Source organism: Girardinichthys multiradiatus, chromosome 24 (genome assembly GCF_021462225.1).
Source record: "Girardinichthys multiradiatus isolate DD_20200921_A chromosome 24, DD_fGirMul_XY1, whole genome shotgun sequence".
Taxonomy (NCBI): domain Eukaryota; kingdom Metazoa; phylum Chordata; class Actinopteri; order Cyprinodontiformes; family Goodeidae; genus Girardinichthys; species Girardinichthys multiradiatus.
The window spans coordinates 25,437,660-25,465,515 of NC_061816.1; the positions used below are offsets into that span (position 1 = coordinate 25,437,660).

A 27,856-nucleotide genomic window follows, 5' to 3' on the forward strand; every position below is an offset into this window, starting at 1 on the left:
TACATCAAAGGATGTTTAACCTGCTGCCAGTTTCAACCATCCCAGCCAATCGGTCAACCTCCGCTTCAGCAAAGGGGGGTTACATTACTTTGGTTCCACATTCGGACCAACTGGGTCGAACCAGCTCTAAAATTAGCAGGAGGTAACAAATTCCTCCTAACTGTGACATGCAGCTTCATTAAGTCAGCACCAAATGACACCATCATCCCAACTGCTGCTCTTTTGCTGAACCAGATGAAGTTCTACATCGAACTCTCCTCCCCAAGAACAGAGCTTGTCTCCATGTCCGGGAAAGGAGAGACCAGTGCGTAGGACCAGTTTAAATAGGTGCATGTTTCATAAACTCACACTAACATGCACTAACCACTAACAACTTTCTTCAACAGGAACTGTTAAAAATATAACTACCTTTCAGGTATACACAGTGTTAAACTGCAAGTTGCACGCTATGTTTTCCATTAACCTTCTGCATGCACTGCAGACCCTCACAGAAATGATTAAGAATGATGAGCTGTGTTTTGATTTGCTGCGCAAGCGCTGCTGAATTGTGCGTGGTTAATGTTTTGTCCGGCTGATATCAAATCAGCCAGGAGTTAGAAGTTGGACTTTTAAAAGTTTTTCATTCAGAGCAACTGCAGTCTGGGCCTCGTCCGACCACTCCTTGTTCCAGTTTTATTGCTGGAGATTTTCCCCTGAGTTCCCACCTCAGAGTTTATTACTCTTTGTCAAGATTTGGGGCGTTCAGCTGATAGTGGCTAAAGGGGCGTGGCCCCACCGTTTTATCAGCTGATCGCTGTGATCGAGACATCAGCACGACAGGAGGATTTCTTTCCATTTAACCCAAATTACACATTTTGTCCATACAACTACTGGTTTGATCTTCATAGACATTAAATGCGCATATGTTTTTCTTTTATTATTATTGTTAAGTAGTCATCTTTATTCTCTTTGTGTAGAATAGTGCTTGTTAGTTAGGTGATGGTTTTTGGACCAGAATAATGGTATATCAGAATTATTTGGCTTCAATAAATTTTCATATATATAATTAAGAGAAGCGTTTGTGTTTATTTCGTGCAAGAGTGATTTATCTGTCAAAACAAGGTCGAAGTTCCTCCACCTTTGGTGAAGAGGTTGACTAAACAGTGACAGTTGGTGGTTTTGGTTAATAATTTGTAATTATTAAAGAGCTTTGAGCCCCTAATCACAACACCAGAGGACATCTTTGATTTCTATTCGTAAGTAATAATTTTGGTTAAGAAATAAAAAAAATTCAAATTATGATTTTAAATTATAATTCTTGATGAATATTAATTAATCAATAATCATAATACTTACAAGACTATTATTTTATAACTTAAAATCATTGTAGACATTGTTGATAATTCTTAATATTTTTGCTTGAAATATTAATTTAAGTGTTTATTTTAAATACATTTGTTTTTGAAAAATATAAACAAAATCGACTCACCGACATAGAAAAAATTGCTCCCCGGAAAGGGAAAATTAATAATTTTGATGGTTTTTAAATAACTTTTTTCAGTGATCAACATTGAACTGATTTAAAGTAGCTTAATATTGCTATATCTTTGATGTTTTTTTTTCTCTCAAATAAGTTTCAGTGTATGTAAATATAAGGTTTACACAAATCTTGCCAAAAAAATTTTGATTTTCAGGTAAAAACAAGTTCTAACTGCTGATGATGTTTGCTGTTTTATATTTCTTATTTCTGTTACAAACTGAAGTTATCTTTGTTTGGCAACATTTCAACAACACCTACAAAATGAAGAGGTGTCATAAAGCAGAAAATAGGCCATCAGAGCAGCTCTTTTCAAATAATGTTTTAAAGTATTTCTTCCGCTGGTTGCCTAGGTTCAGTTGCTGATAATAATTCCATTGCAGCTGCCTTGCAGCGGAAATTCATATTTATTCATGCAGCTCTCATTTCCATAGCTCTTCCATCTTAATACAGAACAGAAGCTTGCAGATAAGAAAAGTAATATTGTCTGACAGCAGCTTTTGCCATTTTGCGGGAATAAGGATGTGCAATCTTTGATGTAACGTCTGCAGGAGCTGAATAAAGGTGTACCGGGCTTTTGTGCACATAACTTCCTCTTCAGCCTTGACAAAGAGCAAGTGTGATTATACATATCTCAATGACTGCTGAAGAGTCACACCTTACAGTGACAAGACTCAGTTAAATCTTAAGCTGTCCAGATAAATGTTGTTTCAAACATAATAACGGAATTTCCTCTGTGATGTTTGGAAATAGTTTGAAAGGCAAGCATGTGGAAAAGGTAAAGAGCAGAAGAGGCTTTCAAACTCCAATGCTTCATTAAATGCGTATGACGTCTTATAAGAGTTCTGCTTTCTATTCTTATGAAATTCATAGTGTAAATGCTTTGGTATAGCCTTTAGGTTATAGGTTATAGGTTTAGGTCTTCTATTATTAGACAAATAATGTTGTCAAAACATACCTGACAAGTTTCAAACTTGTTGCAGAACTTCAGTCTTATCATGGAAGTTCTGCCATCGAAACATGTCAGGTATATCTTCATTCACAGCAATTTTCTTTCATATCCTACATCCAAAAAACAATGAAAAACAAAACCATTCATATCTCTTGAAATTGATCATATTTTGTCAAGTTTCAATTAAGTTGAACTTGTTTTTATACCCCTTTACCCTGATTCCTATATTAAAATCCAGTGGAACAAATTATCTGATCAGTAAACAGTGTTCACCTGTGTTTTTTATTTTAATCTTAGCATAAATGCAGCTGTTCTCTGAAGACCTCAGAGGTCTGTTATGCCCATTTCCTTGGGTTCTTCTTTGACCAGCTCCACTCTATTCAGCCCTTTTGGCGACCATTTCCAGAATCTTTTAGAATCAGAATCAACGTTATTGGCAATGCTTGATTTTGATAGACTGAAAAACTTTATTTTGGACACCAAGAAACAATTGCTATCAATAAAAGCAACCAAAGAATTAAATTTCAAAATGAGTGTTACAAAACAAATAACTAAATAGATGGACAACCATAAATCCCATATTCTCCTGTTAACAATCAAGCCCATCTTTGTTTCTATAGTGATCAAAAAACATTCTCTTATACCTTATTTTAAGCTGTTCTATGTTTGCACACTGCTTCAGCTCTACATTTGAATTCCACAATTGAACACCACATATGGAGCCACAAAAGGTCCTCTTTGTTGTATGTGCAGTTAACTTTTTTATATTTATGTAACCCCTCAAATTATATCTGGACCCTAGAACATTTATTGTATTGCATTTATTGTAAACCCTATGTTGCTTTAAAGCGAGATTAAAAACGTATTTATTTAGGGTGGCCTTTGACTGTGCCATCTAAACATTATTAGTTAAGTTTTCAGTCCAACTTCTTTTTCACTTTCTTATCAATCATTTTATCATTACTCTTTTATTTAGTTTATTTTTTTACTATCAACTTTTTAATTATACATTTTTTATTCTCTTTAATTGCCTTTATGCCACTGCAATGTATTTTTCTAGTTTGTCTCTTTTTATTTTTTTTATGTACAGCACTTTGAATTAACTTGCTTTATATATACCCCTCCTTGAACTGCCACCTTAATTTGGTAGAGGGGTTTGAGTGCCCAAATGATCCTAGAGGCTATGTTGTCTGGGGTTTAAATGCCCCTGGTAGGGTCTCCCATGGCAAACAGGCTCTACGTGACAGGTCAGACAAAGAGCGATTCAAGACACCCTCATGAGGACTACACGATTGAGGCACGTGACGTCACCTGGTATGGCGGAGCCGGGGTCCAACCCTGGAGCCAGGCCTAGTGTCGGGACCCATCAGAGAGCGCCTGGTGGCTGGGTTGCTCCTCACGGGACCCGGCCGGACCAAGCCCGAAAGAAAGACGTGAGGCCATCCCCCAGTGGGCCCACCACCTGCAGGGGGAACCGTGAGAGACCGGTGCCAAGAGGATTGGGCGGCAGATGAAGGTGGAGACCTTGGCAGCCTGATCCCCAGATGCTTAGGCTGGCTCTAGGGACGTGGAATGTCACCTCACTGGGGGGGAAGGAGCCTGAGCTTGTGCGGAAGGTCGAGAGATATCGACTAGAAATAGTCGGGCTCGCCTCCACGCACAGCGTGGGCTCTGAAACCCATCTCCTCGAGAGGGGCTGGACTCTCTTCTACTCTGGAGTGGCCCACGGGGAGAGGCGGCGGGCTGGAGTGGGTTTGCTTGTTGCCCCCCAGCTCAGCCGTCTCGTGTTGGGGTTTACCCCAGTGGATGAGAGGGTCGCATCCCCGCACTTTCCGATTGGGGACAGGTCTCTGACTCGGGGGCGCTGGATAGTGCCCCTCCTGGGGACTCCATTATTCGGCTGGGGATCTTCAACGCCCACGTGGGAAATGACAGTGACACCTGGAGAGGCGTGATCGGGAGGAATGGCCTCCCCGATCTGAATCTGAGTGGTGGTTTGTTATTGGACTTCTGTGCTAGTCAAGGATTGTCCATAATGAACACCAGTAGTGAGGGTCTGCTGGGAACGTCTGGCAGAGCCCTCGGCCAGGGATGTATTCAACTCCCACCTCCGGGAAAGCTTTGACCAGATTCCGGGGGATATTGGAGACATAGAGTCCGAGTGGGTCATGTTATAAACATCTATTGTCGATGCTGCTGCCCAGCTCCCCCCGGAGGAGGGGGGAGCCGGGCGAGGAGGTGTCTGGGGGGAGGGACGTATGGGCGTCTCTGCTGAGTCTGCTGCCCCCGAGACCCGGTCCCGGGTAAAGCAGAAGATGACGAGACGAGGCTATATATATATATATATATATATCAGTGGCTATAACATTATAGCCACTGAGGCTGAAGGAATATTGATGTATGGGGGAGATTTTAATGTACTTTTTAGTTATAAACTGGAAACAACAATTACATGGAAGAATAAAACCCAATTGACTAAATTGCTACAGATACCATTAGAGGAAAGGGAAATAATTGATATATGGAGATCTCTCAACCCATTTAAAAGAGATTTCACACACTATTTGATGAGCCTCAAGGTACATTCGAGAACGTTGGTTACGTACTGTAACCCCAGATTCTATGAGTATAGGCTTCGCCCTTTAAGGCTATCGCTAGTGGGTTTATCCCTTTGCGCGCAGCGCAGCACTGAAAACTTTAGTCCACGCCCACCTGCTGTGTGGGCCCCACCCCGGTCCGTATAAATTAAGGTGAGACCGGACAAATGGCTCCCAAATAGCTTTTTTCTTAAGCCATTCAGGGACCAGTGAGGCCCAGAGCTTAAAGGGCTGCGCCTATACTCATAGAATCTGGGGTTACAATGCGTAACCAACGTTCTATTTCCCTGAGCCTGGACTGATTTTGTATCTGCCTCCGCGTCCTCCGTCCGGAGGAAGGGAGTGGAGATATCAGTCGCTGTCTCTGGGGCGGAATTGTCCGATTCCCGCCCAACACCAAAGATGTCCAATGCCTCATCGAGGGAGCATTGGTCCGCTACGGGGAATTCCCCTTCTAGCGGGGAGAAAATGGCTAGCCGCCGTTGCTTCTCTTCCAGAGGCAGACGCCTGCAGGAAGGGCAGGTGGACTGCGGGGTCAAGGCCAGGCTTGCATTATCAGGACCGAGGCAGCCCTCGCCGATGGCATGCAGGTCATAACTCATGATGTAGCCTGTGTTAGAAGCCGGGCAGAGGCGGATAGTGCCGACGCTAGCCATGGTTCTTCTTGAATCAGTGCTTCTTAAGCTGTCGCTGAAGAAAAATGGGAGCCGTTTGTCCGGTCTCACCGTAATTTATACGGACCGGGGTGGGGCCCACACAGCAGGTGGGCGTGGACTAAAGTTTTCGGTGCTGCGCTGCACGCGAAGGGATAAACCCACTAGCGATAGCCTTAAAGGGTGAAGCCTATACGAAATAGAATAGACTATGTTTTGTGTATAAAATCTGATAGGTGTAGAGTAGAAGAATGTAAAATTGGAGCTGCAGATGTATCAGATCATAACGCTCTATATATGCAAATCAGTATTAGTGGCCGTACAAGATAGACAGTAAGAAGGTTAAACATGGGAATTCTTAATAATGAAACAGTGGTAAAAGAAACAAAAAAGGAAATTAAACAATATATTGAACAAAAAACATTGGACAGGCAGATCCAACAATAGTATGGGATTCACTGAAGGCATGCAAGGAAGGCTAATAGTGAAAACAGCAGTGATAAGAAAAATGTAAGAAAACTGCTCAGGAAGGCTAAAGGGACTTTAACAACAATTTTTAAAAACAAAGAAAAAGGAAATATATCAACAAATTCAAGAAATTAGGACAATAAATAATGATATGTTTGTGAGTTATATGGAAAAGAAACATGTATTTTATAGTTACTAGAAAGTTTAGAGTTAATACGAAGGAGGTCATAGATACACAAGACTATCGACAAAACGAATTTAAAAAAGACAAGCTCTATGATATATATATATATATATATATATATATATATATATATATATATATATATATATATATATATCAACTGGATTTAACTAAGCAAACAGGTACGAGTCTCCCATTGGATAATTACTGCCTGGGCCATTATGTTTCAGCTGGCAACAAGTTATTTAACGCCAGCTGGTGCAATGAGTTACTTCTCATTTCTTAAACAACCATGTCGAAAGACACATCTCGTGGTCGTGAAAAAGATGTTAGTCTGTTTCAGAAGGGTCAATTCATTGGCATGCATCAAGCAGAGAAAACATCTAAGGAGATTGCAGAAACTATTACAGAAACTAAAGCATAACCAGATCCAAAAACCTAACTTGACAAAACATGAACTAGAAGACAAAAACTAAAGCATGACCAGGAAAATAACAGAAGCATGATTCAAAACCTATCAAGAATAATAATAATAATAATAAGAAGAAGAACCCAAAAAGACCCACAAATCATGAACCAAATGAACCAAAACTGAAATGGATAGCATATGATAGCAATTTTAAACTTGCCTTGTATGACCAGAACTATAAATATAGGACTTTTAATGGAATGACCGAATGGTGTGTTTTGGCCATTGGAGAATTTTAAACAACTAGTACAAGAATTTAATTTGGGAAAACATTATTTTTTCTGTTACCTTCAAATGAGAAACTATTATAGAACTGCGATACAGACAGACCCTTCAAAAGAAGAGAGTGAAGTGATCCAAATTATAATTATTGGCTATGGGAATAGCAGCATTAAATGGACTGAACTTATATAGCACTTTTCCAGTCATACAGACCACTCAAAGCACTTTACACTAGAGCCACATTCACCCAATTGCACTCAATAACACTCACACATTCATACACCGATACACAGATCAGTAGGTAACTTGAGGTTAAGTGCTTTGCCCAGGGGCACATTGACATATGGCAGGAGGAAGCTGGAATCAAACCCACAACCTTCTGATTGCAAGACAACTATTCTTCCTACTGAGCCACAGTCACTCAGACAACTAATGCTGTAAAGAGTTCAACATAAATAAGGATGATATAGAATGGCAAAACATGTGGAAGATCCATGTTCTCAGACGTGGAGGGAGTTTGCCTAAAATAAACTTATAAGATTTTTTATTAAACCGAAAAATAAGGAGCAAACAGATACAAAGACAACAGTTGAGGGGGATGTTGATGTGGACCATTCACATATTTTTTGGAAATGTCCAAAAGTATATATAGTCTGGGAAATGATCTGTGATGCCATGAGTAATGTCTTGGGATACAAAATCCCACTGAGACCAGAAGTCCTCTATTTAAGTAAATTTTCAGTGGGAACCATTCATGACAATGATAAATACCTAGTTAAAACATTGCTTTTTTTTTGTCCCAGGCAAATGGGTTAAATGTGCTACATATGTTCTGTAATAAACATAAAATATTGAAAACTCAATATAGAATAAGTATAAAAATAAAGTTTATAAAGATTTGTGTTTTCATTAAAAAACAATCTGATTTACAAAACCTGAGAGAGTAATTCTAGTTCTCATATCGGCACTTATTGGCTACTGTGTTGAATGTTTGTGGCATTGTACTGAAAATAGTGAACAAACAGAAACATGAACACTAGAGAACCATGGTGTTGGAAGTGTCATGCAATGGGGATGAGGAAGCTTTGAACACCTCCCAGAGATCTGTTCACCATCATCTGTACATTGAAATAGGATAGACTACAGACCTACCAAGACATGGATGTCCACATAAACAGATAGGCTGAGCAAGGACAGCATTTATCAGAGAAGCAGCCAAGATGCCCATGGTAACTGTGGAGGAGCTGTAGTGATCCACAGCTCAGGTGGGACAAACTATTGATTATAAACTTTTAAGTAACCAACATTGTAGACGACCCTATACATATTATCCACATATTGGGGCATGGTGGTGGCAGCATCATGCTGGAAGAAAGCCGGTCAGAGTTGACAGTGAAGCTGGATGATGGAGTTAAGTCCAGCACAATCCTGGAGAAAACCCTGTTTGAGGCTGCTGAAGACTTGAGACTGGAGTGGAGATTCACCTTCCAGCAGGACAACCACTCTAAACATACAGCCAGAGCCACATTGAAATGGTTTAGATGAAGCCATATGTATGTGTTAGAATGGCCTACTTAAAGTCTAGAACTAAATCTAACTGAGAATCTACAGCAAGACTTTGAAAATTGATGTTCAAATATGTTCTTCATCCAGTCTGTTTTCCAAAGGTGAATAGGCAATGATGTCGTGTTTATGTTCAAAGCTGGTTAGACAAACCATAAAAGACCTGCAGCTGTAACTTCAGTGCAAGGTGGTTCTACAAAGTATTGTGTCAGTGGGCTGAATGCAACTGAACTCCAAATATTTCATATTGCAAAAATTACACATAACCAGGTATAATTTTCTATCTACTTCACAATTACAATGGCTCTGAAATGTGTAAAATTCCCAGTTAAAATGCTGGGTGTTTGTAATATAAACACCCATAAATATTAACAAGTCAAGATGTGCAATTACTGACTCCTATCAGACTAAATGCTGGAAATGCATCAGTTTGGTTTAGTTTAAGTATTCGCACACTTAGGCAACCATGGTGTTGCAGTTTTGTCCTTTTAACAGATTTAGATATTTTAGAGCTAAATCGGGTAGGATGAGTATGTTTACAGTTTCTTTAAAGCTGTCAACTGGACTAAACAGGGTAGGTTACAGAAAGTGATGTATGCAACCCATGGAGACATTGGAAGTGTTTTGAGGATGAATCTAACTGCTCCATCAATGAAACCACCAGAATAAAATAATCACCTGGTTGATACAGGACCATCAGAAATTAAAGAATAATGTGATCCTTACAGCCATCTCTATCTTTAAAGTATGTTTTTGTTTTGCTTCCTTGACTGTTTATGATCCTTCAGGTGCTGTTCTTCAAACCAAGCAAATGAGCTTTTCCATCTCCCCAAACAGAATTGACAAAAACTTAATTTGCACCTTCCAACTTTTTAATTATCTTCTATTTGCAGTGGTGTTCACTCTTAGAAAAGCAAATCAAGCTCATCTAACACATTCTGTATGAGGCTGAAAGGGGAAGAGGCAAAATGACAGGCTGTTGCTGCTGCAACCATCATCTGTCATCATCTTAGAAAGTTGGCCAGAGAGGTTGGAAACAGCGCAGCCTTGGATTCTGGAGATTTAATAAATTACCAACCAAGCCAAAAACAATTAAAATAATCAAATTACATCCATGTAGACCAAACAAAGCAACTTAAACAGGAATGATTTGCATCAACTGTTTAGAGTTCTGCTCTGTGACTGTACCAGTTTGGCATCCATCTCCTCTTAGAAAATCTGGGCTTGTATCAAGCCTCTCAGATCGCTGCAGTGCATCTGTTGTATTGTGCAGCTAAGAGTCTGTGTTGTGCAGCCCTCTGGGCAGACTGTGTCATTACCTCAACTAACAATGGTTGTGTTGCAAATCAGCATTGCTTACTCTGTCTTACAGCTGTTTCAGACAACAGAGTCAAGAGAAAATGCATGACTTCAATTTTAATATCAATGCAAGCTGCATTTGGTATTGAATCACAATAGCGGTGAGCATGGGACTGTGAGGAAGCTGACATTTAAAACCCAGGTTTGGTTGGACACATGCTTGATTAAATATATATAATACACTATACCAAATATAACACCTATAAGGTAAGGCATGGCAGCACTGCACTCTTTGTTTACCTCCCAACAGATGAACTGCAGTAAGCTAGACATTTGTGAAAGGTTAATGGAAAAATAGTTTATTCCAAAAATATTTACATCATTTCACTTTTTCCACATTTTGTTATGTCAACGCATTATTCCAACACAATTCTACACATATCCCAGAATAACAGAGTGAAAAGGCTAGTCTGACAAATTTGTAATTCTATTACAAATAAAAAACAGCAGCCACAGAAACCTTCCATGTACATAAATTATTTAACCCCAATGATTCATTCCTTTGTTGAAGTTCCTTTGGCAGCAATCACCCAGTTTAGCTGGGTATGACTTTATCAGCTTGGTTGACCTGTTTAAGGGTATTTTCTCCCACTCTTACCATTCAGATCCTGAAGCTCTGCCTCATAGAGATCAATTGGTTCTTGGCCACCTTTCAAACCAAGGCCCTACTTCTCCAATTAGAGACCATAGAGCAGAGGTCAGCAAATAAAATAGCAGGTGGTCCGCTACCTCCACCATCCAAACACTCTGCGTCCGAACATTTTATATCAACTGACAAATATATTTTTCTTTCATTTTTACTTAACATTTAATTAACACCAGAGTTTTTGGTATTTAACAACTGATCAATTATTTAAATGACCATGAAATCATCTGCTGAACAGAAAAGTGCAATCTAATTTAGGTACCAATATTAAACACACTTTGAATGGCACAGTCGAGCTGGGTCTGTACATCTTGGTATACCAGTTCTGCTCTCCTTGTGCTTGTGGCAGGCAGGGCAATTGGGTTGACCTTTTCCTCGGTTAGTTGTCATTATTTTCCAACTAAACGTGTTTCTGCCACAGCTTATATGCACTCTTTTATCATTCCCCAGTCAGTGAAAGGGTTCTTGTGTTTTCCTAAAATACACTGTACTCACAGTGAACCCTCGTATGCTCACTGTTGTGCTGTAAGAGACTGTATTATCAGCCTTGTAGCTCGTTCATGCTGTCCCCTCAGTTCATTTATTCTTCCTGTCCTATAGTCAGACTCAGACTGATAGCTTTGGTTGAAGTTTTTATATTTGGTTTCACAATGTCTCTTAGGATTTCCACTTTTTATTGTTTCATCTGATTCAAAACATATAAGGCCTGCAGACTGGCCTTACACCAGATGGAAGTTAAAAGGAAAGTGTATCATTCTGTCCATTCATCTTTAAAAGTGCAATTTTCTAAGTCCACTTATGTATTTGGGAGGCAACTGTGGCTCAGTAGGAAGAGTAGTTGTCTTGCAATGAGAAGGTTGTGGGTTTGATTCCAACTTCCTCCTGCCATATGTCGATGTGCCCCTGGGCAAGGCACTTGACCTCAAGTTGCCTACTGATCTGTGTATCGGTGTATGAATGTGTGGGTGTTAGTGAGTGCGATTGGGTGAATGTGGCTCTAGTGTAAAGTGCTTTGAGCGGTCTGTATGACTGGAAAAGCGCTATATAAGTTCAGACAATTTACCATTTATTTTTGACAAAACCATCTTCTTTTACTCACTCATCTGTGCACCACCAAGTCATTGTACTGTCAGCAAGTGAGAGCTCCCAAGCTAGTAACTTAGCAACTGTGTTCAAGGACCCTGCATATCTTTGTCGTTTTGTGGCCATTGACATACAACAATGAGGTGCATTACTGCGACCAGCTGGCTTGGGTTGTGGATCAGAATGTCTCTGGCCAACATAGCTGCCCGTCGCGCCTGTTCAGAAGTCAGACGCGGCAGCCGGCAGGAACAGAATGTCTGTATCTAACTAGTGAAAAAGAAAGTGCTTTGCGGACTGGACCAAACGCTCTCTGAGTCAGGATTTGGACCGGCGTCCGTGGTTTGGGGACCCCAGCTATAGAGCTTTTCAGGATGTTTGATAATGCTGAAATGTTTTTTTTATCCTTCCTTAGATTTGTCCTTTGACACAATCCAGTCTTGAATGTCAACAGATACTTCATGGGATTGTTTCTGCTTTGATATGCATTGTCAGCTGTGAGACCTTGTATAGGCAACTATGTCCCATCGTTTATCAACAGAATTCACCACAGGTTGACTCAAATCAAGTTACAGAAAAATGAAAAGGATGATCAGAAGATATAAGATGCTTCTGAGCGGACTTTTTCTTTGTTTTTTATTTTTAATAAATGTCAACTTTTTGTCACTTTGTAGTTATGCTCTGTTGTTCATAGAACTTTAAGGGAAAAATCAATTTAATCCATTCTGGAAAAAGTCGGTAGTATAGCAAAATGTGAAAAAATGATGAGCTGTAAATACTTTCTAGATATATTGTATGCTGATGATGCACATTTTTTGACTGCTGTCCCTTAGTCACTTCTGTCACTAAACCAAAAGAGCAGCAATTTGCTCATTAGCCGAAACATAGTGAGCATTCACCAAAATCCCAATCTTATATTGAATAAAAATTTTAAAAAATCCCCAATGCAAATACCACTTACATTTCTACAAGTTACAAATATACAGTACAGACCAAAGGTTTAGACACACCTTTTCATTCAAAGAGTTTTCTTTATTTTCATGACTATGAATATTGTAGCTTCACACTGAAGGCATCAAAACTGTGAATTAACACATGTGGAATTATACACTGAACAAAAAAGTGTGAAACAACTGAAAATATGTCTTATATTCTAGGTTCTTCAAAGTAGCCACCTTTTGCTTTGATTACTGCTCCGCACTCTCTTGGCATTCTGTTGATGAGCTTCAAGAGGTAGTCACCTGAAATGGTTTTCGCTTCACAGGTGTGCCCTGTCAGGTTTAATAAGTGGGATTTCAAGCCTTATAAATGGGGTTGGGACCATCAGTTTTGTTGTGCAGGAGGTGGATACAGTACACAGCTGATAGTCCTACTGAATAGACTGCTAGAATTTGTATTATGGCAAGAAAAAAGCAGCTAAGTAAAGAAAAACGAGTGGCCATCATTACTTTAAGAAATGAAGGTCAGTCAGTCCGAACAATTGGGAAAACTTTGAAAGTGTCCCCAAGTGCAGTCGCAAAAACCATCAAGCGCTACAAAGAAACTGGCTCACATGAGGACCGCCCCAGGAAAGGAAGACCAAGAGTCACCTCTGCTGCGGACAATAAGTTCATCCGAGTCACTTATTCTCACTGATAAATGATAAATGATAAATAGTTTTTACTGAAAGTATAGTAATTACTAAAATGAGCTGGTTGTGTCTTCTGAGGAACAGGGGGGCATGGGGGAATTGTCCCATATCACAGTGGTCAAGAAGGAAACGTCCAAGCACACAAAGGAAAGCCTGATAACCCATCATGGCTAAAATATACTGTAGATATATACTATATATGGACATATACTGTATAGGGGTAAATGACTTCTGGTTCTACTAAGCAAAGGTTACTGGTGTGTTTAAAAAAAAAAGAAATGCGGAAATATATTTTAGGAATACTTTCCCAACTAATAAACAGGTGTGTAGACTGGGCTTTGGGTTTGTGTTACAGCCAGAAGCAATTTGAGAAATGGAGTTAAAGTAATAATATGGCATGCTGTGTTGGCCTTTGACTTAGACAAATTAGAACTAACTTCACATTTATTACTTGCTGCAAAATCTAGGTACGCTTGCACGGTAGGTTATAAAATGATGCTAGATGGATGATTCTCCTTCAGTATCTTCTGCAAGACAGCAAAACTCAAAGTTCCATCAAAGACATTGTTGTCCAGGTCTGGAAGCAACAAAGCAGCCTGAGAACATCACACTACCACCACCATGTTTGACAGGAAGTATGTACATAATAAAAAGGATTCACTTTTGTCTCATCACTTCACAAAACATTTTTCCTAAACTCTTTGGGATCACAAAGATTTTTTTGGGTAAATGTGAAACTAGCCTTTGTGTTCTTTGTTGGTGAGGTCATTTGGTTAATTTGAGTCCTAAAGCGTTAGGAATAGCTTAGTAACTCTTTCTAGTTCGTTAATTTTGCCTTAGGTTTTCATCTGTTTTAGAATGTCTTTAGATCAGGCCATGGTGTGTTGATTTATGAAATTATTTAGCCTAATGCATGTTGTCAGGCCGGTTCTATTTAAGCGATTTCTGGATTCTACAGGTCCGTCAGTTTACTTAAACTTAATACATAGGTGGGTCTAAACTATAACCTTTTTACTGCTACATATCTGTATGTTTGTGTGGTGACTTTAGGTATAATTTGCCAGATGTTAAACTTTGTGGCACAGTGTTTTCCATCCAAACAATTTCGAAGGGTAAACCACAGGTGGTGCTAGATCCTTAACTAGTTCTAAAAAAACTGTTAAGGCCTGGTTTGATTCTCCACAGCTAGAGAACCATTTCTGTGTTAGTCCACTACAAACTGCATGCCAAATTTTCAATGGTGGGCTTTTGCACCATAAAGTCTAAAGAAACCTGTGTTATAAACACATTGAAGCTATTTGTTGGAAACTTCTGAATTTGAAGAAAGTAATAAATAATTATAAAAAATATATATGTCTCTCATTAAATTCAATAATCATTCAAGATATTTGTTATGGCTCTGTGTTAATGCAGCAGGCAAAAATCAGCTGAGCCTCCCAGGAGTTAACTATATATTGTGGCACCATGTTACAATTAACATGTCACATTCATGGGTGCTTGAACAATAGTGAATCATATTTTTATACTATATGTCTACTAGATATTTAGAGGTAGGTAGGTGGTAGGTAGCTTTTTGTCTTTTCAACTTAAGTGTTTTAAAATTATGTAATCACTAGGGTATATTGAATTTTCTTAATTATTTCACTGTAAAAAATGTACATGTTTCTTACATGATGAATGTTAACATTTTTTATTCCTATTATATTTATATTTCATCAAATCTTCTGGCCAAGTCCATCTTGAGGCTGTCTTTCTCTCTGCAAGGACAGCCACAGCTAAGGGAGGTCAGCACCAATCACAAACACCTTCCCTTTAGAGGAGAATTTGAAGAATTTGAAGAGCAAGCTTCAAATGCTGCCATCCATTCTCCTCTACAGGGGGAATGCACAGAGAAATGTTCTGTGACTTTGGCTATCTCATGGCAGTGGTCAGCAGCAGATATCCACTCCAGCTGTGAGTCAGACCATGAGGGAATGTCTTCTGACGTGACACCGAAAGGCAGAGGGCTGCAGCTGCAGCTCACATTGTGCTGCCAGGAAGATTCAGGAAGAAAAAATGACCCTGTGGAGCATGCATTTCGTCTTGGCCAAATAATATGACGAGGGTATTGGGAGGAGGGCACGCAGAGTCATCTGTCGCTTTGGCAAAACAGTCATTTGCATGACAAATGTTGCTCTGTGTGTGTTTTAGTCAATAATGTGCCCTGCTGTGTTGGTACTAATGAGCAGCGTTTTCTCTTTCTCTTTAACTCTGCCGCTGTCCTCTGCTTTTTTGGGTAAATTTTAGACAAATTTAGGCTTTTAAATTTCAGACATGAAAATCCAGCATAATGTTATTTCCTGTGTCTGTAAATTGACACAAATTCAGTCTTATGCAGTTGAGTTGCCCAAAAGATCTGGTGACATTGTCAAAGGCCTGAATTTATGACAAAGAATCCCATTATCCATATGTCAAAATGTCAAAGTTCAGCCTGTGCCTTCCGTTAGCAGATGGTTTAGGTGTTAAAACTTAAAAATACAATGGGTGGTAAAAACAGTTCAAAGTATTGATTCAAATGGGTTGTTTATTTACACTCCTGATTAAAATCTTAAGACAGGGTAAAAACGTATGAGTATCTTCAATTCACAACAGCTAGATCACAACCAGATTAGAATTTGAGCTTTAAGATGAAAGAAGAAACAGGCGCAAGAAACAAGGCAAACAGTGGATTAAAAGTTAAACTACTCACACCATTGTTTCACAAACCCCAAAAACAGAACTGACAAATACAGGACTCAGTAGTGAGCTGTTCATGCTGATCGCTTAAAAAACATCATTTACTCATGTTTAATTTCATTGTGTCCAGCAGGCTTGAAGGGAAGGTTACTTCATGTGGTGAATATGGCTTCATGAAGAGCATACAAAGTCTGTAACTGATTCTCGACATTTAATTGATTAAATTCAACTGAATTCCCAGTTTTGTAAACCTCCGTTGCCATCCATCCACACATATTTATATCTGATATAAAAGCAGTGTAAAAAGTACATCATATTTAGATCAAGGGGAACAGCAGGATGAGATGGAGACCCTTTAGTTATCAGGCTCCTCTCCTGTGGAACCAGCTCCCAGTTTTAGTCCATGAGGCAGACACCCTGTCTACTTTTAAGACTATGCTTAAAACTTTCCTTTTTGATAAAGCTTATAGTTAGAGTGGCTTAGGTTATCCTGAGCTATCTCTGTAGTTATGCTGCCATAGGATGGGGCTGATGGAGGGCATTCTCATACTACTCTCAATTACCTCAATTTCGAGGTATTTGCTGTTATTTCAGATTTTAACTCTCTCTCTCTGTTTTTTCTCATCCTAGAAGTTAGACTTGGCCTGACTCTGTGTTTAGCTGTGGCACATTCCTGGAGGGGGGCATCAGTCAATCTCCTGCTGCCAACAACTCAATGCTCACCTTCCACCAATGATCCACTTGTCCCTGTCTTTCAGTTTTTAACCCTGTCTCTTCTATATGTAGCTACTGACTGAGCTTCTACTGTGACCAACTGTATGTGCTCTCTTTCATACTCTAGACTTGAAAGCTGGCTTGGAGTTCATCTGCTTAGCTGTCTTTCTCTGCTAGGTGAAGCCACTTATACAACCATTAACATTTTACTTTTCATTCCTATAGAAAGTACTACTTGATTAGTGCTTCTGTGTTCTTCTTTTTGTCTCTGCTCTGTTCTCTCTAACCCCCAGTGTCTCAAACCCCCAGTGCTTGCTGACAGTACAATGACTTGGTGGTGCACAGATGAGTGAGTAAGCGAAAATGGCTTTGTCAAAAATACGTGAAGTAGACTATGACAATTGCACATTTAAAGATTAATGGACAGAAGCATACGCTATCTGCCTGGGTCTGATGGTACATCAAGGAGAATAAATGAACTGAGGGGACAATATGAGCATGCTACACGGCTGATAACACAGTCTCTTACAGCTCAACAGTAAGCATACGAGTGTTCACTGTGAGTGCAGTGGATTTTAGGAAAACACAAAAAGCCTTTCACTGACTGGGAAATGATCAAAGAGTGCATGGAAGCTGTGGCAGAAACACACTTAGATGGAAAAGGACAACAACTTAAGGAAAAGGTTAAGCAAATTCCTACATCTGCCTCAAGCACAACAAGGAGAGCAGAACAGTTATCCCAAGATTACCAGACGCAGCTCGACTCTGCCAGTCAATGTGCGTTTAATATTGACTCTTACATTGGATTGCACCTTTTTGTTCAGCAGGTGATATGGTCACAAATTAACAATTGATCAGTAATTAAAAATAAAAAAATCTATATTGCTAATGAAATGTTAAATAAAAATAAAATATTTTTGTCGGTTGATTTAAAATGTTTGAACCCCAGATTGTTTGGATGATAGAGGTAGTGGATCCCTTGCTATTTTAGTTGGGATCCCTGGTCTATCACATTAAACCCTAAGAAACAGAAACTGTATGCTTCTTGATGCTTTCACAAACAGATGCTCTACTAGTGTAACAGAAATAGATACGTGCTTTCCGCTTAGACATGGAGTAAGAACTGGGTTTGCTCAGCTTTGCATGAAGCATGGAAGTCATTAACTGTTCAAAGAGAAATAAATGAAAACAACCTGAATTCACATTATGTCTGATTCAGAAATGACTGAAGGTGTGTGATTAAATTAAAAAAACAATGAATGTGCAAAGTGAATAAGCCAAATGACCAAACCAATCTTGCACTCCTACTTCCTACAGAGCCTCTCCCTACTGCCATATACAAACTCTTCACACAAGGCAACTACTTCAGTGCATTATAACCAGGGGGCAACCATGCAGGACCCAACTGTCTTTCCCTTAACACTGATAGTCACAACAGCTTGGGCTGCTATTGTTTTTGCCATGTGAATCTGTCTGTTTGTGTTGTCTGTTACAGGAAGATGGTTCCCCACACTACCTCAGAAGCAGGTTTAGGTTAAAAACACTCTGATGTTAACACGTCTCTCTTCATAACACATTTTGTAAATCCGAGAATGCCAAAGAAACTTTACTTCACTGTAGCTGTGATCAGATTGGAGGCCATCTCCTACAATACATTGAATGACAGATCACCCAGTCAGCATCCAGAGGCATTGGTCTAATTTGGACCTAAGGCTGTGCACTTGGAGACCAGAAAAAATAATGTGAATGATTAGATTTTTCATATTTTGTTACTTTAGAACCACAAACAGTAATGTGTGTATAAGGATTTTCTGTGACAGACTAACAGAAATAGTCTTGAACTACTTGAATGAAGTGGACTGGCAATGCTGGTGTTCAACATTTCTTCTGAAATTCTTCTGAAATTCGAAAACGTGTGGTGTGCATTTGTATTCAGCACGATTTACCTAAAACCCATTATAACACAAAACTAATTGTCCTCAGGAGTTACCTAATAAATACAACTCCAGATGTGTAATTTAATCTCTGTAAATTGCTGTTCTGGTTCTGGTCTCAGATGTTCATTAGAAAACATAAAAGAACAAACACCATCATGAAACACAGCAGACAGGTTAGGAAGAAAGTTGTGGGGGAAATGTAAAGGACTATATAGCTTTGAACATCTCACAGAGCTCTGTTCAATATATAATCTGAACATGGAGGATGAACATCCACCTAAACTGGCAGGCTGGGCAAAGAGAGCATTAATCAGAAGTTGCCAAGAGGACCAAGGTAACTCTGAAGGAGCTATAGAGATCCACAGCTATGGTTTGAGAATCTCTTAGCAACTATTACTCCTTATTTTTATGGAAAGGTAGGAAGAAAAAAGCATGTTAAAAGAAAGCTTGTTGAAGAATCTACTCTGCTCAGATGAGAAAATAAAGTTTTTTGGCCTTCATACATGCAAAAGACTTGCAGCAACATGTGGTTTTCAAAGACTCAGGGGGACTACATTCAAACACATCCTTTTACTTCTAAGCATTTCAGAACTGTGAAAACCATGTATTATTTTCCTGTAGCTTCAAAGTTCAATGTACTACATTGTATCAGTGTGTCACCTAAAATCCCAAGTTTAAGTTATAAATAAGTAAGTTTGGGGTTGGAACATGACAAAATTTGAATGTAATTTAACAAGCATAAACCTTTGCAAGACCTTCTAACTGCAGATGCAGTTCCACAGTTGTATCTTTGGCTCAACCAGAGGTACTGTTTGTGATCTAAAAGGGTAGGAGTGATACAGCCACTGACAGCTGTCCGGCTGTATGTGTGAGGTCATAGTGGAGAATGCTGAAGGGTGTCTGATGATTTCTCAAAGTCCTCTGTCTCCCTGCTGGCGCTGACACTGTTGCAAACTGCTCATTCTGCAGAACCCGCTGCCCCTTAACGTGAGATGCCTGCTTCAGCCCGGCAATAGGCTGTTTACACGTTTAGTGTGCCAGCCCTCCTTGAAAGCTAGTACTACCTTAGTAGCAGCTGGAGATATATTTTTTTTTTTGAATCATGTGAATTATAGAAACATCCCCACATTTTGATTGGGTTAAAGAATTGCTATGTTTGCTGATGTTCACAAGACCTTTCTTACAATGAGGAGCCATCCAGTTCATTTAGTTCATGGTGGATCAACCAAAGTGGTTGAAATCTGAGCGCTAACAGAAATATTTTGGAAACATTTAAATAAGTGAAACTTTTTTCTTGACTCAAACTACTTCTGTCAAAACCAGATTGCAGGTTTTCAGCTCTTCAAGTCTTCATTTCCTAGTACATGAAGGAGAAACCTGCAGCATGTTTAACCATAGCCAAGCTTAAAAACCCTTCTTCACTCACAGCAACAATGTCTGAAACTGGACACATACAGTATATCTATCTGGTTGAGATAAAGATACATATTGTACATCATTGCTCGTGAAAACATTTTTGCTCTCAGATGCTGTTTCACAATAAAAGCTTTGGTAATGAATCCAAATGTCATAATCTGCCACTGTTAGGCTTCGACTTTGAGCTCCTTTTTTTGTTTTTTCTACTTCTGTTGATATTATTTCAGTTCATTCATGTTTATTAGAATCATCATTTATTCTTGTGTTTAGATAAAATTCTGGGATTCCTGAGTTAGATATTTTAGTTTTTATTTCCTTGTAGATCCTCCCTGCTTATGTTTTTAGTCAGTTACACTGTTACTCATTTCTGTTCACTTAGATGTTATGTCGTCTACCTGGATTCCCTGCTCACCTGTATTAATTAGCCTCCCTCCTTTAGTTACCTTCATCTCTCTCTTCCACCAGCTGCTTCTGATTCTCTTCTGATTAGCTCCCTGTATTCATTGGTTCATTCTCAACCATTCCTCAGCATTTATACTCTCTGGCTGTCATTGTTTTTCAGTGGTTCCTCCTGTAAACTATTCTGGCAGCTTCATACTCCACGTCTGATACCCTGCCCGTGTATGTTTTCCAGTGTCATTGTTTTTGGTTAATACATTTACTTTTTGACTCACCATGTGGCACCTAAGTTCTGGTCTGCACTTTGGTCCAGCAAAATCTTCATTAATCATGATAGCAAAGCCTAAATTTGTTTCTGGAAACACTATTTTATGACCTTTTAAATGATTGTGTTTCCATTGAATGGTTATTTACTGAGTAGCACTTTGGTTAGATACCTGAACCACCTTAAATAAGGCTGAGTCCAGCAACCCTACAGAGGAAGCTCCTTTCAGCTACTGCTATCTGAAACCTTGTTCTTTCAGACATCCTCCAGATCGCAAGACCTTAGGTGAGGGTTTAAATGTGAGCAGGCCACTTGCCTTTTTGACTTAGCCCAACAGACCAAAGCAGCATAGAAGCTACTGCATATGAGGCATACTCAACAACTAAATAATACAAATCTTGAACTCTTTTTTTTCTGGTTGAGAACAAGGCCTCGGACTAACAGCCACTTTCTTCTTGGCTGTTAACTGCACACAGAGGCCCATAGATTGAAGAGACCAACAGAACAATACAGTATCCTCTGCAATGCCTGACATCCTCATTTTCATAACCACACTTCGAGAACTCGTCCATGAACACAATAAACATGATCAGTGACAAGGGGTAGCCCTCCTTGATATGTTTTATGCTAGTAATTCAATTCAATTCAATTCAGTTTTATTTATATAGCGCCAATTCACAACACATGGTGTCTCAAGGCACTTCACAACAGTCAGGTACATACATTCCAATTAATCCTAACAATTGAACAGTGCAGTCGGAGTTAGCTTTTTATTCAAATTGGATAAAAAGTTTTTTTATCTAAGGAAACCCAGCAGATTGCATCCAGTCAGTGACTTGCAGCATTCCCTCCTCCTGGATGAGCATGCAGAGACAGTGGACAGTCACTGGCGTTGACTTTGCAGCAATCCCTCATACTGAGCATGCATGTAGCGACAGCGGAGAGGAAAAACTCCCTTTTAACAGGAAGAAACCTCCAGCAGAACCAGGCTCAGTGTGAGCGGCCATCTGCCACGACCGACTGGGGGTTTTAGAGAACTGAGCAGAGACACAAAAAGAACACAGAAGCACTGATCCAGAAGTACTTTCTATGGGAAAGAAAAGTAAATGTTAATGGATGTAGCTCCTTTAGTCGTTTCACCTAGAAAGAAAGAACAGATAAACTCTGAGCCGGTTTTCAAGGTCAGAGTCTGAAAGAGAGCACATATAATTAGTTACAGTAAAAGCTCAGTCAATTTCCATGTCTAGGAGAGAGAAAGGGTTAAACACTAAAAGACAGGGCTATGTGGATCATCGGTAGAGGGTGAGCATTAAGTTGTTGCCAGCAGAAGCTCGGACGATTCCCCTCTCCAGAAAGGTGTCACAGGCAGACAGGTGTAGCTTCTAGGAAGAGAAAAGAGAGAACAAGGTTAAAAGCTGAAATAACAGCAAACAATGCAAAATTGGAGAGTAGTGTGAGAATGTAGCGAAGAGGGTGAAAGTGGTCGTTATGTCCTCCAGCAGCCTAAGCCTATAGCAGCATAACTACAGAGATAGTTTCAGTTCAGATTATTTAGTTAAACGGCTCTTATTTACAACAATGTTGTCTCAAGGCACCCCACAAGGGTCCCACTGATGGTTATTGTTATACTAAAAACCACAATGATTGGGATACCTCTCTCTGTCAGACTGATTATAACCATTGGAAAAGAGAAGGGGTCATACAGGTAGCAGAAATGGAGGATGTGTTTGCACCTCAACCATAACTGAGCCGGTTTAGGCTAAACCTGACTCCCCTTACTCCATCCAACAGGGAGGGAAGAAGACGGAAGCAAAAAATAAGGAAGATAGCTCAGGATAAACTAAGCCACTCTAACTATAAGCTTTATCAAAAAGGAAAGTTTTAAGCCTAGCCTTAAAAGTAGACAGGGTGTCTGCCTCACGGACTAAAACTGGGAGCTGGTTCCACAGGAGAGGAGCCTGATAACTAAAGGACCTGCCTCCCATTCTACTTCTAGAGACTCTAGGAACCACCAGTAAACCTGCAGTCTGATAACGAAGTGCTCTGTTAAGAACATATGGAACAATCAGATATCTGATGTATGATGGAGCTAGATCATTACGGGCTTTATATGTGAGGAGGAGAATTTTAAATTCTATTCTGGACTTAACAGGGAGCCAATGAAGGGAAGCTAAAATAGGAGAAATATGATCTCTCTTTTTAATTTTCATCAGAACTCTTGCTGAATCATTCTGAATCAGCTGAAGGCTTTTAACTGCATTTTGTGGACATCCTGATAGTAAAGAATTACAATAGTCCAGCCTTGAAGTAACAAATGCATGGACTAGTTTTTCAGCGTCACTCCTAGATAGGATATTTCTAATTTTGGCAATGTTCCGGAGATGAAAGAAGGAAATCCTAGAAACCTGTTTAATATGGGATTTAAATGACATGTCCTGGTCAAAAGTAACACCAAGGTTTTTTACTTTATTATCAGAGGTAAATTTAATGCCATCCAGTAGAAGTCCCCTTTTGTCCCGGACTTTTTCTGACCAGCTTTAGCTTCATCCACCAGGGCTTAATTAATGTGGATTTATACTAAATGAGGACGCCAGGTGAGTAATCCACTGCAGGTAAGATTTTAAACCTTTAAAAAATTCCACGGGCATGCTTGGTTATTAGTGTGTTCTGACTGCAGAGGGATAGATGCAAGGACACTGCAACCACTCTAAGCTAGAACCTCTCCAAACATAATCATCTACTCATATTATTATGCTGAATGTTTTAGTAAACCAACATACTGCACTGATGGAAGAACAAAGTATGGAGGCCAAAGGGGTTTTATCATGGAAACGAGGTCAACAAAGTTGTGACTGATATGGGGTATCACTAAATATTACCACCACAGAAAGAAGAACCTAATTAAAGTCAAGTTTATGTGTGTGAAATCCATCATTCCAGCAAACACAATTAAGATGCTCAATGATTGATTTGGCACAACACAACACTCTTCTGTGCTCAGAAGACCAGCACCTAATATAAATTCAAAGATTGTCACTGTTCTACTGATTACTGACAGTAGAACAATATCTGCTGACAAAGCCAAGTGAAGAATTTTACATCAGAACCCTAATGATTAGTTGGTTCCACTTCATTCTGTCTGTCTTTGTTCCCATCCCCCTCTTCTGTTTTGATCCAAGATTCTCATCTGCATTTCCTCTCTTTATTTCTCTATTTCTTTTCCTTCTCATGTCTTCTTCTCCCTCTCTGCATTGCACACTTTTCCAGAACACCTTCCCCCCCCCCCCGGCTCTCATGAAACTAAATATAGTGACTGGTGCAGACAGCTCAGCCTTATAACAAATGGAGCAGAGCAGAGGCATGTGCATGTGGATGAGCTGCAGTTTCACTTCAAGAGACAATGAAGTGTATGCATACAGCGGAGAAACCACATGCCATATACATAATTCAAAGATGGAAAAAAATGGTGATAAATAAAATTGCATGTGTACGGCTATCAGAGTTGCAGAAAAAATGTTTCAACACTGCAGAAGACCTGTTACTTTGGTACTGAATGCAAGGATGCATTTTGCCCGAGTGTCTGCTTAGACAAGTGGACAGAAAATTTAACTTTTTTAATTTCTAGCCTGATGGAATGAACATGAGGAGCTTCTGCATGGTTCACTTGCTATGAGAATGAAAACAGGGGATTCTTCCTCTCCCACTCACAACCATTCTATCAAATGGAGCCAGGGTAGACCAACTGCCACAGGTATAGACTGTAATTGTACCAACATACAAGTGGAATAGCAAGAGTGAAACAGGAGATTTTGCATGCACATAGTGTGTGGGAGTCTCCCAAAGCATCAGGTACTCCTGTTTATGTGAGGTAGCTGTAGCAGCACCAAGTGCAAAAAGGAGGAAGATAAATTGGGATACACTGTAGAACAGAAGAGAAAGGACTAATAATTATGCTTTTCATGATAGTTCTCGATAGATGTCAGCAGCATCTTCACAAGGTCTTTAGGTCTGAAGTGGTTTCACACATATCAGAACTGGTCTCCTACCTGATCAGTATAATGGGCATTCCCATGCTATATACACTTGGGCTGTTTGAAGTCCAACAAGATCAGAATGAACTTAGGAATACAGAAAATGTTTAATAAAGTCGAAAATAATCACATACATGAAATAAAGTCTGTCAAGGGAGTGTTTCTTTGTTAAAAATAGTTTTTGTTCAGGTTTTGTTTATTTCCGTTTCCACATACCAAGCAGCTTAATGACCAGCCCTGATTGAACTTCAGTACATCTAAAAATCTGTGAAACATCCTATAAATCATGTGTTATTCCAGTTTGATGAAACATGAAAACCTGAAAGGTTCTAATTTCTCCTTAAAAGCAATGCAGATGTGGCTTAGGTTGGAACAAACATCATCCTATTGTTAAAACAGTCAGAATTAGGGCAGCAAAAGTCCAACTGGTGCACTCACCCAGAACTCCGAGCCTGTAGTTGATTGTGATGACGATTACGTTCCCATAGCTCGCCAGAATGCTGCCATCTATCATGTTGCCGGTCCCCTCCACATAGGAGCCTCCATGGATGTAAACCATGACTGGCTTCAATCCATTCTCATCATGGATATCTGAAAAGAAGAACATACAGATAAGACAGAGGAAAAAAAACTAAACAATGCTACTACACTTAGCAAAAGATACAGCTACACATAGTAAAAAGAGGGTACACCCCTTTTACAGGATTGTGTTTTATGTATTTTTGGATTCTACTTTTACAAAAACTGACATTAAAGTATTATTTAGACATTCATGTAAATAAACTAGAACACTCTACAAAAACCAGCTGCCGAAGAGACAGTTTCTTCCCCAAGGCTGTCTCTCTAAAGAACATTTAGCAGTCAGAAAGCCCAGATCGATACCATGCATATTTGCACAGTCCAATCATGATCTTATCTTCTGTATAAACAGATTATATATATATATATATATATATATATATATATATATATATATATATAAGTCCTGATCTCAGCCCAAGAGAACATTAGTTGTAAGAGCTGAAAAGGCGTGTGTGACACAGCTACACTAGTTCTGCAAGGAGGAATGGCTAAAAAATTCCAGCAAACTGCTGTGATAAGTTTCTAGAAGGAAACCCAAAACATTTGACCCAAAACTTACAGTTAAGAAAACTCTACTAAATACCAAGGAAATGGATGGTAACTTCTGAACTTAAGGAAAACAATATATATATATATATATATATATATATATCATATATATATATAAATGTCTTTCTTATTATCTAATAATTTAACAAATAGACATAAGGTTGATAATTCCTAATGACTTCAAACAGGAAATGTTTAATCTGATTTTAAAAAGATGATATTTCTTTATTACAGTGTATATAAATTAAACTTAATTTCAACATTACATAGCAGAGGTTCAGTTTTGCTCAAATGTTGTGTGGTGGTAGTCAGTCAAAATGAAGTCAGAATTCTGCCAAAATGGCACACGCAAAATAAATACTCATACGAGCAGTTTTATTTAATTCACACACACATAAACTACTCTTCACCTGTATTTTGAATGTTTTACCCGCGCACTCAGTACCACAAGGCCCCAATTATAACACACGCATGAATGCTTGGTCCTTCTCAGCGCGCTCGTGGTTTTTCTTCCACACGCCAGTAGTCTCTCTCTTACTTGTGTTTGAACCTGTTTCTGCTCGCTTGTGTAAAGTTCTGCGATTTCGAGGGTGGTACCCACCAGGTAAAGTGAAGTGCCTGTGATTGGCTACTTTTCAAGAAAACCCGCCTCTCGAGACTGTACCGTTATCTTCCTAGCGAAACCTCTTCAGGCTAATTCACAGTGGTCTTTAGATTTGGTTTTGGGGTTAATTCGAACATTTCAGACCAAAACGCATTCCATCTTTGGGACACAGAAACAATCTACCTCCTGGACATCCCCATTCTGTTTATACTTGAAAATGTTAACACATATTCAAGTATAAACATGTTTAAATAGATGAGCTTGGAACCTTTAGGCATCGGCAAATTGGACACAAAGATTTATATAACAGGTAAAATAAGTATTTAACAAGAAAACATCTTAGTAAAAGTTTCTAATTGGGGCATTGGGAGAAAATTCACACCAGATGTTTGCAACCACACCCACACATACAAAAAATTCTAAACAAATTAGTGCACAAATAAAGTTATGGTTCATTTGTACACAGTGGTGGAATGACACAGGGAATAGGTACTCATCATACGAAGAAAAAGATTTGCAACAAAGCATAGAAAGCCAAGAAAGCAGCTGAAATGAAGTCAGTTTGTAAAAAGGTACCCTGCTGCTCTGTGCAAATTAGTATAATCTAGTTTGATATTAGCTGAAGGCATTAAAAACGGTTCTCATTATTAAAGTATTTCACTGAGTGGTATAAAGAAATGATCACAAAACGTTCTTACTGTTGCAAAAAAAAATTCTGCTGCACTTCTAAACTTCTGAATATATTCCAGAGAGCACCTCTGGAGCAATAATCCAGAAGTGGAAAGAAAATCAGGAGCACTGGCTGGTTTATGGTAAAAAAAAAACACCTAAGATTTTTGACAGAGGAGTTGAATGAATAATTTTCCAAGAGCTAAGGAGCACTCACAGAGAGCTTCAGAAAGACATGAAAAAAGCAGATGCAGTTTTTTCCAATGAAAACAATAAGAAGTGCACTCCACCACAATAGCCTCCATGACATCTTGATCTGGGCTTTAATTAAAAGGCATAGTAATCATAGTGTATATACATTTCTGAATTTAAACAATAAAAAAATCTCTCTAATTATTGTTTTGTATTTAGCAAAGGGAAATCATTTTGATAATCTTAACTGAAACAGGATACATTTCTGACCTCATTTCAGAATTTGACAAGGAAAGCTTGGGTCTTTTTATACAGAGTGCATGTGAATATCTGGTTTTAGCTATATTAAAAAAGGGGAATTGCCATAGACAATATACAAAATATTAGTGATCACAGTTGGAAAAGTACAAATGGCTAAATATTGTCCTCTAACAATGCTAAAGC

The 27,856-nt window shown here is 39.1% G+C and overlaps 1 protein-coding gene across 1 annotated transcript in view; it reads right to left on the minus strand.

Annotated features, from left to right (window-relative positions):
- The window catches only part of nlgn4xa (neuroligin 4 X-linked a), a 215,133-nt gene that overhangs the window by 110,364 nt on the left and 76,913 nt on the right, over positions 1 to 27,856 (minus strand). The window contains exon 3 of the mRNA XM_047355517.1: positions 25,255 to 25,407. Coding sequence (XP_047211473.1) covers positions 25,255 to 25,407 — 153 coding nt within the window. The remainder of the gene's footprint in view (positions 1 to 25,254; positions 25,408 to 27,856) is intronic.